This window comes from Bubalus kerabau, chromosome 1, assembly GCF_029407905.1.
Source record: "Bubalus kerabau isolate K-KA32 ecotype Philippines breed swamp buffalo chromosome 1, PCC_UOA_SB_1v2, whole genome shotgun sequence".
Lineage (NCBI taxonomy): Eukaryota > Metazoa > Chordata > Mammalia > Artiodactyla > Bovidae > Bubalus > Bubalus kerabau.
In genome coordinates, this window is record NC_073624.1 from 242,684,148 (window position 1) to 242,701,983 (window position 17,836).

General features: G+C 42.2%; 1 protein-coding gene across 3 annotated transcripts in view; it reads right to left on the minus strand.

Annotated features, from left to right (window-relative positions):
• GABRB2 (gamma-aminobutyric acid type A receptor subunit beta2) overlaps positions 1-17,836 on the minus strand; it is a 438,630-nt gene that overhangs the window by 268,453 nt on the left and 152,341 nt on the right. For 2 of the 3 annotated variants that reach the window (XM_055561844.1, XM_055561863.1), the window contains exons 2-4: positions 13,895-14,103; positions 13,646-13,737; positions 12,550-12,617 (exon numbers count right to left, since the gene is read on the minus strand). In XM_055561844.1, coding sequence (XP_055417819.1) covers positions 12,550-12,617; positions 13,646-13,737; positions 13,895-13,971 — 237 coding nt within the window. In that variant the 5' untranslated portion in view covers positions 13,972-14,103. Of the gene's footprint in view, positions 1-7,218; positions 7,317-12,549; positions 12,618-13,645; positions 13,738-13,894; positions 14,104-17,836 lie in introns of those variants that run through there. The other variant, XM_055561859.1, reaches the window with a different exon arrangement.

Sequence of the window (17,836 nt, forward strand, 5' to 3'; positions counted from 1 at the left end):
GTAAAAGTCAGTAGATAAACTTTTAAAAAATTTACTAATTTGATGCTCTTAGATCAGTCCAGTTCAATTCAGTTCAGTTGCTCAGTCATGTCCGACTCTTTGCGATCCCATGAATTGCAGCACACCAGGCCTCCCTGTCTATCACCAACTCCCGGAGTTCACCCAAACTCATGTCCACTGAGTCAGTGATGCCATCCAGACATCTCATCCTCTGTCGTCCCCTTCTCCTCCTGCCCCTAATCCCTCCCAGCATCAGAGTCTTTTCCAATGAGTCAACTCTTGCCATGAGGTGGCCAAAGTACTGGAGTTTCAGCTTTAGCATCAGTCCTTCCAAAGAGCACCCAGGACTGAGCTCCTTCAGGATGGCCTGGTTGGATCTCCTTGCAGTCCAAGGGACTCTCAAGAGTCTTCTCCAACACCACAGTTCAAAAGCATCAACTCTTCGGTGTTCAGCTTTCTTCACAGTCCAACTCTCACATCCATACATGACTACTGGAAAAATCATAGCCTTGACTAGACAGACTTTTGTTGGCAAAGTAATGTCTCTGCTTTTGAATATGCTATCTAGGTTGGTCATAACTTTCCTTCCAAGGAGTAAGCGTCTTTTAATTTCATGGCTGCAGTCACCATCTGCATTGATTTTGGAGCCCCCAAAAATAAAGTCTGACACTGTTTCCCCATCTATTTCCCATGAAGTGATGGGACCGGATGCCATGATCTTAGTTTTCTGAATGTTGAGCTTTAAGCCAACTGTTTTCACTCTCCTTTTTCACTTTCATGACCAAGATAATCATGATGGTGTGATCACTCACCTAGAGCCAGACATCCTGGAATGTGAAGTCAAGTGGGCCTTAGAAAGTATCACTACGAACAAAGCTAGTGGAGTGGAGGTGGCGGAATTCCAGTGGAGCTATTTCAAATCCTGAAAGATGATGCTGTGAAGTGCTGCATTCAATATGCCAGTAAATTTGGAAAACTCAGCAGTGCCCACAGGACTGGAACAGATCAGTTTTCATTCCAATCCCAAAGAATGGCAATGCAAAGAATGCTCAAACTACCGCACAATTGCACTCATCTCACACTCTAGTAAAGTAATGCTCAAAATTCTCCAAGCCAGGCTTCAGCAATATGTGAACCATGAATTTCCAGATGTTCAAGCTGCTTTTAGAAAAGGCAGAGGAACCAGAGATCAAATTGCCAACATCCGCTGGATCATCGAAAAAGCAAGAGTGTTCCAGAAAAACATCTATTTCTACTTTATTGACTATGCCAAAGCCTTTGACTGTGTGGATCACAATCAACTGTGGAAAATTCTGAAAGAGATGGGAATACCAGACCGCCTGACCTGCCTCTTGAGAAACTTATATGCAGGTCAGGAAGTAATAGTTAGAACTGGACATGGAACAACAGACTGGTTCCAAATAGGAAAAGGAGTACGTCAAGGCTGTATATTGTCACCCTGCTTATTTAACTTCTATGCAGAGTACATCATGAGAAACGCTGGCTGGAAGAAGCACAAGCTGGAATCAAGATTGCTGGGAGAAATATCAATAACCTTATATATGCAGATGACACCACCGTTATGGCAGAAAGTGAAGAGGAACTAAAAAGCCTCTTATCAATTAGGCACTAAATTACTGATCTGTAGCGAAGCAAACTCAAGATGGTTAATCACTGAGACCTTAAGTTTAAGCACATAGTTCAAGCCATAAATAATTTATAGGAAGCTACTTCAATGACATTTTGCCTACATGTAAATGTGTAATACTACTAATACTAACTAGTACCAATCAAATAGCTAACTTTTTAAACAAGAAAGAATAGTCAAAGAATACTATCCTAGAATGTATATTAAAATATCAATCTTTCTGATATTTTCTAAACCTCTTTAAACTGACATAACTATTAAGAACTTATAGCTAGGTACTAATCCCTCCCCTCATTTCACAAATTGTGTTTGACCTTTTAAAATATAGAACTATATTTAAATATAGAACTGATGATTATTATCATCATTTGTGTCAAAAAATTAGTAAGAAGGTTCCAAAGGGCATTTTACAAAAATGAAAATCAGATCTGGCAAATGTTTTTTAATGCTCTCATTCTCATCCTTAATAAGTGACCCCTGCTTTCATTCTTTGTGAAGGTGCTTAAGACTCATCATTCATAGCAGCTATTCAAGAAATTTCAGTCTCTTCTGCAGAGCTGGCACGGTCTGATGCAATTAAGCTTCACTGTACATAGTCATACCTTACATGTGTACCCTACCATTTCTATACACTTACATTTGCTGTGTGATCTTAGAAATTATACAATCCCTCTAGTCCTTGTCTCTACACTTATAGAAGAAGATGATGATACTATTACCTGGTTCATGAGACAATAGTGAACATTAAGTGGGATAGTTATATGCACTGTTTATTTTTTCAATATTATTATTGCTAACATGTAATAGCTTTCTTCACACTCTCTCCTCCCCACACTATCTCCTCCCACAAGACTGTTCTCCCTATTTTCCATACATTTAGATTACACTAATCCTTCTTGTTCAGCCCAGATATCCCTCTTTCATCAAGTCTTCTACAAATCTCACCTACTCTGACCACTTGGATCTTTACCATCACAAAAACCCATGTTATAACTAGACACTAGTTCTGTTTTCAAATTCTTTCATTGATGATTGCATGAGTTTTCACCTTCACTATAAAACTGCTGCTGCTGCTAAGTCACTTCAGTCATGTCCGACTTTGTGCAACCCCATAGACGGCAGCCCACCAGGCTCCCCCGTCCCTGGAATTCTCCAGGCAAGAACACTGGAGTGGGGAGCCATTGCCTTCTCTGACTATAAAACTAGTGTTCCTCAAACATCAGCCCTCAGACGGTACTTGTGTCAGTCATACAGAGAGCTGTTAAGCATGTGAACTCCTGAACTCCATCCCAGATCTACTGAATAGACTTTGGGCATGTGCCCTGAAAATACAAATATTAATGCAAGACTCAGGTGATTCTGTTGCACAAAAAAGCCTGAGAATCACTGTAAAAACCGGGATCTCAACCTTCGATTCCTGTACCACAGGGATACATCACTCTTCTCTCCCTCCATCTGAAACACTCTTGTCTCCATCAACCCTCACCTCCTTCTTCAGGCAATTAAGATCACTCTTGTCTCTAGAGTGAGCCTTAGGTCCAATGTAAGAATGATTTCATATCCTTACACAAAATGGTTGAACTGGAAAGGGGCTGGTTGAGTAGCACTGGATAAATATTTCCTGGTAGCTGATATACTACAGTCTTTCACTACCCCCTCCAACAACCCCATATTTGTTGAGCATCTACTGTCAGACACTATGCTAGGCACTGAAGATGCAGACAATGTCCCTACATTTGCACAGCTCAATAGCTCTCATATTTCTCCATGGCTTATCCATGTATCACTTTTCTAAGATACACATAGATTCACCTTAAAATTTTCATTACATTAGTTCTGGCTATTGTGTTAGGAGAAAAGTTATTTCATCTTTAATTGCCCAAATAATTACTTCTAAGTTAAGACCTCTTGGCAGGTAAATGGACAGTAGGTGCCAAATTATAGAGCAAGGAAAATGAGACTTGGCAGTAAAAATGTCAATAAAATGTTTACAAAATGAGCACTAGTAAGAGCCAATGGGTTAGAGACATGCCTATATTCTTCCAAGGGAGAAGGCAATGGCACCCCACTCCAGTACTGTTGCCCGGAAAATCCCATGGATGGAGGAGCCTGGCGGGCTGCAGTCCATGGGGTCACTAAGAGTCAGACACGACTGAGCGACTTCACTTTCACTTTCCACTTTCATGCATTGGAGAAGGAAATGGCAACCCACTCCAGTGTTCTTGCCTGGAGAATCCCAGGGACGGGGGAGCCTGGTAGGCTGCAGTCCAAGGGGTCGCATGGAGTCGGACATGACTGAAGCGACTTAGCAGCAGCAGCAGCAGCATATTCTTCCAAATAAATAGGGGCAGAATAACATAAACCCATTTTCCTCTTTGTTTCATAAAATACATATTTTGCAAATAAAATGTATGACTGGAAGCAACATGTAAATTTGGGGGTTGTATCTTAAAAACTCATTACCATCTACTTTCTCATTCTTCTTTTAACTATTTAAAGTATTTTTTAATGTCATCCAACAATGTAAATTGATTTGGGAAAACAACTGAGTAATATCAGGCTAGAAACACAGTAACCTGTAGATGAGAGTCAAATTGATGTAGAAAATTTTAACGTTTCCATTTATACATTAACCCACTTCTCTATTTCATATGTGATTTTCATGTAATTGTTAATAGCATACAAAAAAGGAAATTATATGCTTATTTTCAAATAACCTATAGGTAGAATTATGACTAATAATCTACAAAATGTATTTTTAATTATTTTTTGAAATAATACACAATGAGTAAGAAAGAAAATGTCAATATACTTATATGCTTGTACATGTTTGTAAGATCACCAAAAAAGAATACAAGAATATATATCAGTTTACACTGTTACTGGTAGAAGTGTGCATCTTTTTTTGGAGAAAGCATAAAACTATAAAAATACACATGATCTGTTAAGTGAAAATGCAGACTATAAAATTCTCTCTACAAAATAAGTGCAATGTATAACATATGAATAAGCAAACAGATAAGAATTAGAAGGTGTTATAGGCAAATTAAAACAGCTTTAATGAAGTGATAGGGATGTGGATAATTTTTGCATTTCATGTTTGGTGATCTTTTAAAACTAACTGTGTCCCAATGTACCACCGAACATAATGAAAATGGCGATTTAGTACAAAAGTCACTACTCAATGGCCCCCAAACAGAGTGTGTGCTGGCCAGAATTAGCTGGCCCCAAATGCCAAGAGCACCCATCACAAATAAATGCTACAGAATGAATTAGGACAAAACAAACCAACTCCCCAACCTGAAATTCATCAGTATCCCTCCCACAACGTTAAGTAAAATACTTTCTCTGATTTACATTTTTAAAATGTATTTACTTTTAATTGAAGGATGGCTGCAATGCTGTGTTGGTTTCTGCCATACAGCAATATGAATCAGCCACAGGCATACATAGAGTCCTCTCCCTCTTGAGCCTCCCTCCCACCTCTCACCCATCCCACCCCTCTAGGTTGTTACACAGCCCTGGTTTGAATCAGAAATTCCCAAGACTATTTCACCATGAGGTGGGAGGAATCATGCTAAAGCACACTTTGAGATACTTCTAAAATATGCAACTTGAGATATTTCAATCTTCCTTCTCTTGCAGAGTAAGCTCATAGTCAGATTTTTATTTCATGTCACAGTCAAGCAAGAACACTGTTTAGGGTCCTACAGAGTAACAGCAAAGGACCTGCCCTAAGAGTTAACTGTGAGAAAATCATTTATAAACTGCCTATTTCCTGTGAAATTAATTACAAATAGATGAATAAGTTTTCTTGAAATGTAATCTCTATAATGAACCTCATCTGTATTGTGTGGGACAGATGGAGTAAAGATTCAGGAAGAAAAGAAAAATAGCCACACTTAAGAGAACTATTTGTAGACATAATTTATCAGAAATCACAAAAATGTGATCTCAAAGGAAAAACTCAATTGAAAATGAGGTCTTGACAATAAAAGAAAAAAAAGGGGAAGGGTATTTGTACATAGTGTCCATCCAAAGCTTAAAACCACTAACATGGTTTACAGTTCTTGAACTTTATCAGTCGACATTTTGTGACAAATTTTGGCCTTAATGGTTATATGACATATTCTACTTGAGCAATACGACAATTATTGGATAAGTTAACAGTGCACATTCATAAGGAAAGAAATTATGACATACTTGTGTTCAATAGACATAATATAAAGCATAAATTTCTCAAGGACAGAAACCAATGCTCATATTTAATACATGCTGAATAAAGTACCTATTTGAAAAAATCATTTTAATGAAATTAAGACTTCTTTCAAGGTAGAGAAATTGAAGAGTAACAGTAACACCCTGTATAGGCTTAGTTTATCTGACTCAACCACTGTTTCCAAGAAAAAAAAAAAAAAAAGGAATAGAAACAAACAACTACAAAAAAACAGAGTCCATGAGAAATGAAAAAAAATATATATATATATATATATTTTTTTAATGATGGCTGGTTGGCATCACCGACTCGATAGACATGAGTTTGAGTGAACTCCGGGAGTTGATGATGGACACGAGGCCTGGCATGCTGCAATTCATGGGGTCGCAAAGAGTCGGACATGACTGAGCGACTGAACAGAACTGAACTGCCACATCTAAAACTGCAGTACAATCAGAGGGCTAAGATTGACTGATGGTAAAGTCAATTATATGCTAGCTGGATGACCTTGAATAAGTCACTTAACCTCTCTGGGCCTCAAAATCCTTTTACAAAAAGGTGGACAGTTGCCATATCACTGTTTTTATAGGATTGGATGAGGTAACATACACCAGGAGGATACCTGCACAAGTTAAGGGTTCAAATGAGTAATAACTGTGATTGTTTTCTTATATTAGTGTTGTGATGGTAGAAAATGTTGGGTACTGCACAGGAGGAAGAGGAGGGGGGAAGAGAAGGTTAAGCAAGAGAAGGCAAAAAAAAAAAAAAAAAACCAAACAGTTTGCTAAAACTGGGCAGGAGAGCTTCAAGACATAATTTATTCAGAATGAGGCCTGGTCAGTGAGTGTTCACACCTCCTTCACCTTACTTCTCATTCCACCACCAACCTCATCTCCTGTTTTATATCTGCAACCTACTTCCTTCTAGGGCTACTCCTCCTACAAATGACTTTTTTTAGCAATTGCCCTCTCCTCACTCAGCTTCAGATCCATACTTTTCAAAGGTGTAGCCTTCAACTACTGAAACTCCTCTAGATCTATTTACCAGCATGCTCCTATTACTATGTCAGGGAGACAAGTCTCAGAACTTATTTCAATTGATCGCGGTGGCATGTGACACAGATGACCATTTCCTTTTTAAACTCTCTTGTGCCTCAGCTTTGAAGACATTATTTGCAGGTCCCCCGACTAACCCTCTGGCTGCTGCTTAGCTGTTCATTAATCTTTATGGGCTCCTTTTCAGCATTCCACTGCTTAAACTATAGTGCTCACCATATAGTGATCTCCATTCTTAATAGTTATCTCACTTTCCCTTTTGAATTGTATTTATTTATACAGTTATAACCACCACTTACATGTTGACAATGTCCAAGTTCATGTCGATAGTAATGACTTCTTGCTAAGCTCTAGACTTGTATTTTCCAATCTCCATTTGGATATTCCATGTGTGGGGAAAAGTCAGGATTTCTCAAATTGAGAAATCTGCCCACACACCTCATCCCCTATCCCACCTGCAACCTGGCTGCCCTCTCCACATATCAATAAATGATCCCATCAGAATCTTAGGATTTTCACCAAGTCCTGTCACTTCTGCCTCACAAATGCGCTAATTTTGTATCTTCTATGTCCCTGTCTCCATTCACCAATTCTTACTGGATTTTTGTAGTGGATTTTCATTTCATCTCCCAACCTTAGGTCTTGCTCCACCCTCCACACTTCAAAAGCTTCTTCCTTAACTAAGAATTTGTTCAAGCAATTCTCCCAGTGACATCCCTTCACGGGTCCCTTTGGCCTTTAGAACAAACTATAAACTCCTCTGCAAGCTACAGAAATGATCTTTATAACTTGATCACCACTTATGATCTCAATACCAACTCTTATCACCTCCTCACCCCCACTCCCAAATCAAGCCATTTAAAGCTACTTGCAAATCCTTAATCCCATTTATTTTTCCAGATTTTTCTCCTATATGACATTCATTCTGCTTGGAACATTTTCCACAGACTTCTAAGCCCCATTTTCACCTTGAAATTTCTATGTGATACCTCAGAATTCTGTATTCCTAATATGTGTATTTCTGCTTTCAAAGAACTCAATGATCCTACATTGTAATTCTTTTCACATTTCTTGATCAAAATAGTAATTTAAACCATGCCTTGAATCTGAGAACTATAATTCTATGCTCTTTCTCTCCACAGATATGATACTGTGTCTAATGAATAATAACGATTTACTGTTCTAAAAGCAAATAGTTCACCCAATATCTGTGGCATTCACTGAGTCAAATAACCAACCAATCATTGAATAAAGAGCAAAACCACATGGAGATAACATAACCTCAGCATGTTGTTTTAGTCGTTAAGTCATGTCCAACTCTTTTGCGTTGGACTGCCTGCCAGGCTCCTCTGTCCATGGGGTTCTCCAGGCAAGAATACTGGAGTGGGTTGCCATGTTCTCCTCCAGAGGATCTTCCTGATCCAGGGATGGAACCCGCATCTCCTGCATTGGCAGGCAGATTCTTTACCACAGAGCCACCAGGCAAGCCCACAACCTTGGCTACCTGTATTTTATACACACAAATTAAGATGGCAGAAGATGTATGTAACGTATTGTGTGTAGTCACTCAGTCGTGTCCGACTCTTTGCAACCCCGTGGACTGTAGCCCACCAGACCCCTCTGTCCATGGGATTCTCCAGACAAGAATACTGGAGTGGGTTGCCATTTCCTTCTCCAGGGGATCTTCCCGACCCAGGGATCGAACTCGGGTCTTCCGCATGACCGGCAGATGCTTTACCCTCTGAGCCACCAGGGAAGTCCTATGTAATGTATTAGGCAATTTCAAATATCAAATAACAAGTGAACAGTGAAATCAACAAGGGATAAAGAAATGCATGGGAAATACAGACCACTAAGTACTCAACTGGCTACTCATAAAAATTTTTAGAGAAAATACTTATGTTAAACCTAAGTACAACAGGAGCTTGCAGAAGAATTAACATTAGTAAACACCAGATATTGTTTTATGAGGTCAGGGAACAAGTCATTCATGTTCACTACTCTGTCCTTAAGGCCTAACACATAGCTAGATCATAGTAGCTGCTAAATAAGAATTTGTGTCAAACTGAATTTTAAACTGTGCAGCTGGTGATGCAAGAAAACATCTGTTTAAAAAAAGGCAGCACTTTTTGCCATTCACCATTCCATAAAAAGGTAATTTGTATATGTGTTTACTAGAATTCTTTCCTCAAAAGTGAAATATTGCTTCACTCTTTGGTTGGCAAATGTGTTGTTTCAAGATGGAGAAGAATCTGCTTTAAATGAAGAGAAAGCTATTTCAGTCCATAATCCTTCAGAGCCAATTTTGGATCTTAAAACGCATTTTCATCAAAGAATCTTAACAAAAAGATTCCTGCCAATTTAACCAAGACATCTAAAAATGTTTCAAGCTAAAGCCAAGCTTTCTGCTCAGGAACATTCTAATTGAGATCATGTTCTCTTCCAAAGTTCTTCCACTGGGTCAACAGTCACCTGAATCACACGGCGGAGTAACAGACCCAAGACCCAAGAACTCACAGCTGCATTCCATTTAGGAATTCTTTATTTTTCTACCATTTATGCTGGGTTTCAAGTCCTGAAATTCCTTTGTACCCTACAGAACTATTATCATAAACCAAAGCAGAGACACATGTACCTTTGACTTATAAGTTAATTTGACATGTCCCTCTTATTTCCAATATATGGAAACTGAGACCATGTAATATAAATTATTAACCCAAGTACACTTAGGGCAGCAGCTGGGATGGATACTGGCTCTCCTCAGCTTTCTACACAAGCTATGTTCATGGAACACCAATACTTTCACTTGGATCATTGTATCAATTCTGATAGTCACCTGAAATACTTAAAATGGGACTATTATTCCTTTTCAACCGGTGAAGAAATCAAGCTCCATCGAGCTGTCAATTCCCTCAGGTTGACTGAGCAGCAGAAGAAGCAAAACTAGTATTCAAGTCTTTCTATTATTGTCTTTTACCAGGACACCACATTGACAAGGGCCTTTTTTCCTTTCAGTACAAATGAGCCAATGACAATGTAAATTATCTGGTACCTACCATTCTTCAAAGGAAGATTTGCTATAATCAAAGAGAGTTACAATTACCAGAGGTTGCAGGCCACAAAGGATAATGAGGCAGAAACATGTGTGTTAATCAATTTTGAGGTTTCACTTAAATAATCAACCATTCTTTCAAAGCTGAATCCAATCAAAAGATACTAACCCTTTTAGACTTGTATACAGTGGGCAATATGCCATAAACATCTTTTATTTAGACATTAGGAATGAAATTTCCCATCTGTTGCTTCAAATCAAATAACCATACTTAAAAAATAATACCCTATGTGACAAAATTTTTCTTTGAAGGATTAAAGTCACTATGACTGTTAATCATGAAATGTTAATTTTTAGCAAGTAAAACTGGGTCTGGACAAGTCCACGTGTATTAGCAGTAGGCTAAGAAAGGAATCTAGCATGGAATTTTTAACACTTGGTTCTAATCATTAATGCTGCAGTACTGGCCTATTTACAACCTGACATTTGTTTTTGCACTTTCAACATCCCATGACTTTGATGCAACAGTAAATAGCTTTAAGAGATGACACTGTGCCTTAGCTGGGTCTGTATTTTGACTACCAGGTCTTGGCATCATGTCCAGTTCTGATACCTCTCCCACATGCTACATGCTGGTGAAAAATGAAAAAAAAAAAACAAACCTTAAAAAAAAATGCTACTGCTCTTAAGCCATTTGGAGAAATAACAGGTCTAAGTTCTTAGCTAACTTATACATCCAAGTTCTACTGCAGCAACTTCTAACCACCACATCATTGTTTCTTTAGTCTTAATTTTTTAGATTCTTAAATATTTCTTAATTTTTCCATAAAGTCCCACGTTTCTAATGTTCTGAAGAGGAAGGTAACAAATTAAAATGTGGGGGAAAGAGCATAAATAAATAAAAATTCAAAAGACAAGACACACAGAACTACACTTGATTTCCATTATCTCTTTTCAGCCACACAATTTCTATTCAAGTACCTAGGATTTGGCAGGTATCCATATTAGGACATTCCTATTTTATGGTACAGTTCAAAATATAAACTGATAAAGGACCTCTAAAATCTCACAAAAGTGAGTATTTGTATATATGAGGAGTTAAATAGTTTCCCAAGATATATTCTATACCTACACAGGAGATTCTTACAATGTGTGGGAAGTCTATGGTTCTGAATCATCCAATAGTGTCTGCAGTCTGTGTTTATATCCTGTTACCATACAAAACTTTCCCAATAATCAGAATATAACAAGATAAATGTTGTCACGAACATCATTGAAAGAGTTGAATATTCTCTGAAGTAATGACAGATGTTTCATAAGCTTGTGATAGCTCAGGATTTCCAATGAACTTTGGAGATTGTAGAAGGTTGGGCTGGTTATTTGGGCTTCCTCTATAATTTGAATTCTGGAGTGATGAACATTTATATTATGTTGAGAACATATCCACTACCTAGTGTTTGGCTCTCTTGAGTGAATTAATAAGTGTCCTAACTGTCGAGTCCTGATGGCTGGCTTAGAACTGTTCTGCTTAAAATCTCACACACTAGACCCTCTTCTTTAATAGTACACCCTATTTTCAGGCAGAACTACACTGCAACACATTCTTCTGAAATGTGCTGTATGCTATCAGGTCTGAAGGTAACACTGGCATCTTACATTCAAAAGTGGCCATTCTAGAGAGACTTTTCCAAAGATGAAAAAGTCGCTGGAGAAATGGCCCAAGTAAACAGGGGTATCTGGGACACTTGACATTGTCCTGTCTGCAGTGCCCCAACATGGGCAGCAGGGGGCGCTCCTGCATGAAGCAAACCCTCCCCTCCCCCCAAGAGCTCCCCAAAGGGGAATACGGAGAGTTTTTCTCTTAGCACTTGCCCCAAGTCCAAGGAGGAAGCAAGGAGTGGTGCTGTCCATAAATCACACACGATTTGAATACCATTGCAGAAGTGACCAGAGATGATACATGGGTCTGAGCGTGCGTTTTGAAAACAAGCTTGTCAATTTTTATTTTTATTTTTTCTATTTTGGTGAGCAAGAAGGGTTAAAGGACCAGGTAAGCAATTGGCAGGGAATGGGGCTTGCCATCAGCTGTAAAGACATAATCTTCCAAAGCAACAAGTGGCTATCAGTACCTGAGGGTCATTTTTTAAGCCTCTCTGCTACAGTTTAGTTCCCAGGTTACATTCTCGGTGAAATGTCAAATCAAACCCCTCCCTGTTTCTCCCCTCTTCTCTCTTTCTCTAAGCATACTCCAAACTCAGAAAAATCACTTGATAAAGCAGATTTTTCACTGAACCTTAGGAAATATGACTTCTGCAGGGGTTCTCTTGCATGTGGCTATGTTTTGCATGTGAGTGTGTGATGCATTTTACACCCTCTTTGCCAGGTCCCAGGATTTCAAATCAGATTGGAAAAACCCTTAAGGACCAGAAACAGCCAAGTCTGAAATCTCAAAAACAGTGCCTTCACCCCACTTCATACACATTCTCACGCACACCCCACCCCCACTGGCTGGATCCTTTCTCCTTCCTGTCCCCAAATGAAGGTCTGTGGAGACACAGCTATAAACCTTAACACTCACCATGTTGACTTCAGAAACCATGTCGATGCTGGCAATGTCAATGTTCATTCCCACTGCCACAGGGGGACCTGAAAACCAAAAGGACCAGCCACGTGATTTCTCAGAACTTCGTGCATTCTTAGCAAGAGTCCCCGGGCATGGGCATGGGACAGTCCTCCCCAAATTCCTCCCCACTTCTAACCCTCAAATTCTTCAAATCTCTGCTCCTTTCATTTAAGAAAAGGGTGGCAGGTAGTCCTCTGAGAGAAATGCTCTATTAAACAGGCATGCACGAGCCCCGATGGGTGAGGGATTCCAGCTCTTCTACATATGCAGATGTCTCAGCATAAGAATACACACAACCCACAAAAACACCTGAATCCGGCTGGGCTAGCTCAAGGGAAATGTTGTATAAAGCACTGAAACCCCCTTCTTATTCTTCCCACCCCCTACCCCCTTCAGTGCAGGTTTTAACTCTTTGAGATTTGTTAGAGTCTGGAGTAAAATTAAATGGACATATCATTGTATCTAAGGCTGAAACAAGAGAGATCTCTGGCCCTTCTCCCTCTACCCTCCCTGTCCTGCAAGCCCCACAGGTCCCCTCTAGCCCCATCCCAGCTGTCCCCCACAGTGAGGCTTCCAGGACTGGATAATATCCAGAAAGCAGCCAATTTAAACCATGGCCTGAACTTCTCCAAAGGAGGCAGGCACAGGGGGTTAATGCCACTTCTCAACCAACTGTCTGCATATCTTGTCCTCAAAAACGTTCCTGGTGGCCTTCAGGAAGCCAGGTTCACTGGCACAACATTAATTAAACTTAAGAGGTTTGTATCTCAGCAAAACAAAGGCGGTGAAGCAAAGAATTTAAACAGTGAAGCTGGAAGACAGCGGTCTCCAGTATAGGCTAAGAGGGTATCTCTGAAAGACCACCTAAGTGCTGCAGAGTAACACACAGGCTTAAATTTGGATCATTTTCTCAATATGGTAACACAGAGACTCAGTCAATACACCACATGCAACCCACAGTAAGGGAGAGGAAAGACAGCGCACAAAGCTCAAAAGACAGCTTAGGCAATAGCTGCTGGGCTGTTTCTTATTACCAAGGCAACCCCATTACCTCCAAAATCTGGTCTCAGCCGAATATCATAACCTTTCAGGAGTCTATCCACCGTCTCTTTAACCAGCGACATATTACTAGGGTCATTGACACTAAAGAAAGAAAAGACAATAAACAGGCATCAGTAAAACAGCAGGCACAGCGCTTCAGTAGCTATCTGATCCTCACTACAGATCCTTGCTCACAGAGGTATGCAGACAGAGCCCTTCAAAGTGAAAAAGGAAAAAGAGAAACGCTAGGCACACTTACCTCTGCGCACAGACGGCGGCGATTATTAAGGGGAATGACCAAATCCCAAAGTAGTCCTTTTTCCGGACTCTCCACATCCCTTTAGTTTTGGATGGGTTGAGGGTTTCACTGAAGAGAGGAGATCCAACTTAGTCTGCCCAGTGCAGTAATTCTAATGTGAGGCGCATGCGCACGGCGTACCAAAACATCAAAGGGGCAGCAGCGGTTGCCTGGGACCGAAAAGATTTTCTTGTTAAAGGGGAAAAAAGAAAATTAAAGGGAAAACATATATATATATATATATATGTACAATATATACGTATTTGAATAATATAGAAAAGTCACCCTACGGGAGGACCCACGGTAAAAAATTTTTGTTGTCCTTTCGTTAAGACAAAAAAACTAGAGTGTCTGGTAAGTTTTGGTAGTGGCAGGAGGCGGTTTCGCACCTCGCGGGTTGTGGGATTTTGGGTGTGTGTGTGTGTGTGTGTGTTTCCTCATAAATATGCAGAACCAGATAAGGAATTTAAAGGAGAGCAGGTGTGTAGTGCTAGGGGAAAATGAGTGCCTGGGAGTCGACTTCTGGTCTCAGCAAGCGGCGGGGAAAGGAATCTGAACTTTATTTCCAAGGCACAGAGCATCCCCTGCCTGGGGCGAGTTGGGTGCTGGAAGTGGGGGTTGTGTGGCGGAGGTGGGGAGGTGAGGGAAGGAACAGGAATGGTGGGAGCGGGAGTGGAAGGTGGAGGGAGGGAAGAAACCGATGGGAGGAGTGTTGAGCAATGGGTTGGATTTGGGGCCGGGAGTGGAGAGGGTACGTAGCGTGGAGAATAAGACACGGAAATATATATATGTGTGTGTGTGTGTGTGTGTGTGTATTTTTTTTTTTAAAGAAGAAAATGCTGCCTGGTCTTTTCTAGGAGTCAAGGAGCAAGCTTTTCTTCACTACTCACGAGCGATTTGTCTCCTCCTCCTCCTCACCCTTTGCCCCCTATTCCCAGATAAGAAAACCTCGGGGTCCAGGTTTCTGGCCGAGTGACTTGCCTGACCCGCCAATCCAGATTATTTATAGCAGGAAGGGCGGGGGCCGGGAGGGGGGCGCGAGGGGAGTAGAAAGCGCAGTCTGTCCAGGTTTCTCTTTGCTTCTGCACTGGGAAATCAATAGCAGGGAGGGTGGGATTTGGAGGAGGGGGGATAATGGGACGTGGGGACTTAGGGATGCTAGGGGGACAAGGGACTCCGACCGCGATCGGGTGCAGGAAGCGCCGGCGGGCCGCCCACGCCCCCTCAGAGCACGCGCACTGGCGCGCACACGTGCAGCAGCTGGCCCGCCCGCCGCGCGCCTCTCCTTACCTCTCTGGCCTGCGCTCGTCGCCCACTCCCGCCGCGCGGCGCTGGTGCCCCCCACCCCGGCCCCTCCACCTTAGGCCCCTTGGCCACGGCCAGGGAAGGAGGGTGGTGAGGACCGACACCCGGCGGCGCCTCGGGACCTGAAATACCCGAGCGGTGCCCAGAAGGCAGGCAAAATGAGGCAGGGGCCGGGCGGGTCGCCCGGGGCTCCGCACCTCCCGCGGGCTCCACGCCACCTCTTCCTCGCTTCCCTGCTCGGGGCCAGGAGGGGCTAGCACACCCCGGGGCTGACTCTTCCCTCCTGCCGGAGGCTTGACCCGGCTCTCCGCGGCCGCCGGGACACAGAGGCAGCAGCGAGGGAGCTCGGGGGCTCGAGAGGGAGGGAGCTACACTGAAGAAATCTTTCCCCCGCTGGAGAGAAAGAGACGCCCCGCAGGCGCCGGGAGACGCTACTAGGCTCCGGCAGCAGGGCCGTCTGAAGGCGCCCCGGGACGGGCTCTCCGGGTTCTCCAAGGTTTATTGGTAGTTGAGGGGCTGGGAGGGGAGGGCAGGGACTCCTGCTACCCTCCCACCACCCCTCCTTTGTGAAGAACGAGAAAAGCCGGAGCTCGAACCTGTGTTCCGAACCCCAAAGCGGGAACTTGTAACTCCTCCACCTAATCAGCTTAGCCAGTAACTGAGCGCCTACTGTGTGCCAGGAGTGCTTCATTTAGTTCATTCTTGCACGCCCAGGTGCATTAGGTAGCACCCCACTCTCCCCACATCATGGATTTAGAAGCTGGTGGGCTCAAGCTGAGAAACTTACCCAAGGTCACCCAGGTGGCCCGAGGTGAAACCAAAACTGGACTCGAAAGCCCTAACCATTAGACCAGACCGTCTTGACTCTCACGTCACGATCTTGCGGGCTGCGGGCTCCTCTTGCGGCGCAGCTCCCGCGCCCGCCAAGCCCCCGGCAGCCTCCGGAGGCGAAGGCAAGCACACCACACCAGGCCGACCCCCACCCCGCGTCGGCGGAGAGGAGGGGGCGCCGGCCGCCGCACAGGGTCTCTTCAAGGCCCGGGTCCCAGCGGCACTCTTGACCTATTTTACGTCTTGACAGTCTTCCTCCTCCCCAGCCTAGGTCAGGGGTTATCCTGGGACTGCCGGGGAATGACTCCAGGGGAAGTGTGGAGGCGGGAGGGCTGCGAGGTGAAGTGGGAATCCGACAGTTCCGCGGGGACAGAAGGCGGGCGGCACAGGGTGGGGGGAGCATGTGCCCTCACCCGTACGTGGAGTTTCTGCATTTGAGACCGTGAAACAACCCCTTAAACACTGCAGCTTCACAGAGCTACAGCCTGGCGGGCTACCCGGCTCCTAGGAGTCCCTCCAGAGACACAGCATGAGAGAGAGACAGAGAGATAGACACAGAGGAAATGAATCTATAAGTCTCCTATCTGTAATTACTTGGGTAGAGAATTACAGGAATCAAAATACAGACCAATGGGCCGGGAAAACTGCCGATTTCTGTCTATCCCTTGTCTTACAGACACAACGGGAATGTTTTACACAGGCTCACTCTTTTGAGGGGGGGGGATAGTTTAAATGATTATTAATAACATTATACCAGAGGATTCCCCAAACAGTTTGACATCATCAGCTGGTGAAGCCCTAGAAAGCTTTTCCTCCTCTTGAAAACACCTTGAAACAGGATTTTCCTTCTGACCATTAGTTATCCATATTGCGTTTGCTGCACTACCATCTCATCTTTATTTAGGCTCAGTTCAAGTTCAGTTGAAAGAACAAACAACAAAATAAGCAATACTTCCATTCGTCTTCCAATAATAATAATAGTGGTCTAGTGAAACGTTAAACAGTATTTATTGAAGACCTAATATATACAGAAAATCAAGGGAAAGGAGGGCAAATAATTAAAAGAAAATTGCATCTCAGCAAGTAAGACAATAGCACAGACTTTTGGGCTCAAATCCCAGTTCAAATACTTAGTATCTTTGGGGTTTGGACAGGTCACTTAACCTTTCTAAATCTTAGTTTCCTCTTCTGTAAAAATTAAAATAAATACAATGCTTTCTTTGTTGTAGAATGGTATAAATATATGTGTAGCATTTGGTACATGATTAATAAATATTAGGAATTTTTAATGAATAAGGCATAATGAATGGGAAGGAAAGCAAACAAGGTTTAATGGCATTAGTCTATAAAGACCAAGTGGACGTAAATTTAGTGTAATTCTCCTGAGAAAGCATAGATTAGTTTGGGAAGAGAGGATCAGATATTTCAAGGGAATTATCAAAAAGATAAGGATAAGAGGAAAATATATTCAAGACCCAAGCAGCAATCAAAAGGAGAAAAGACAAAGTCATAGTCATTTCCTTTTTGGTACCATCTCAGTGTTATTTCTTAATAAGAACTGTAACTAATGCAAACAGGCATTCTTACTGGTTACAAAATCCAAGATCAATTTATGTCTAAAGTGGGTCTCTATTTTATAGCAGAATCAGCACTAGGACATCTCTCTGGAAGATTTGGCTGATAACACTGCCTAGGAATGTGAAAATTGGAACAATAATGTGCAAGGGAAGCCACTACTGGATTCTGGAAATGTGTCAGTTGCTGGAG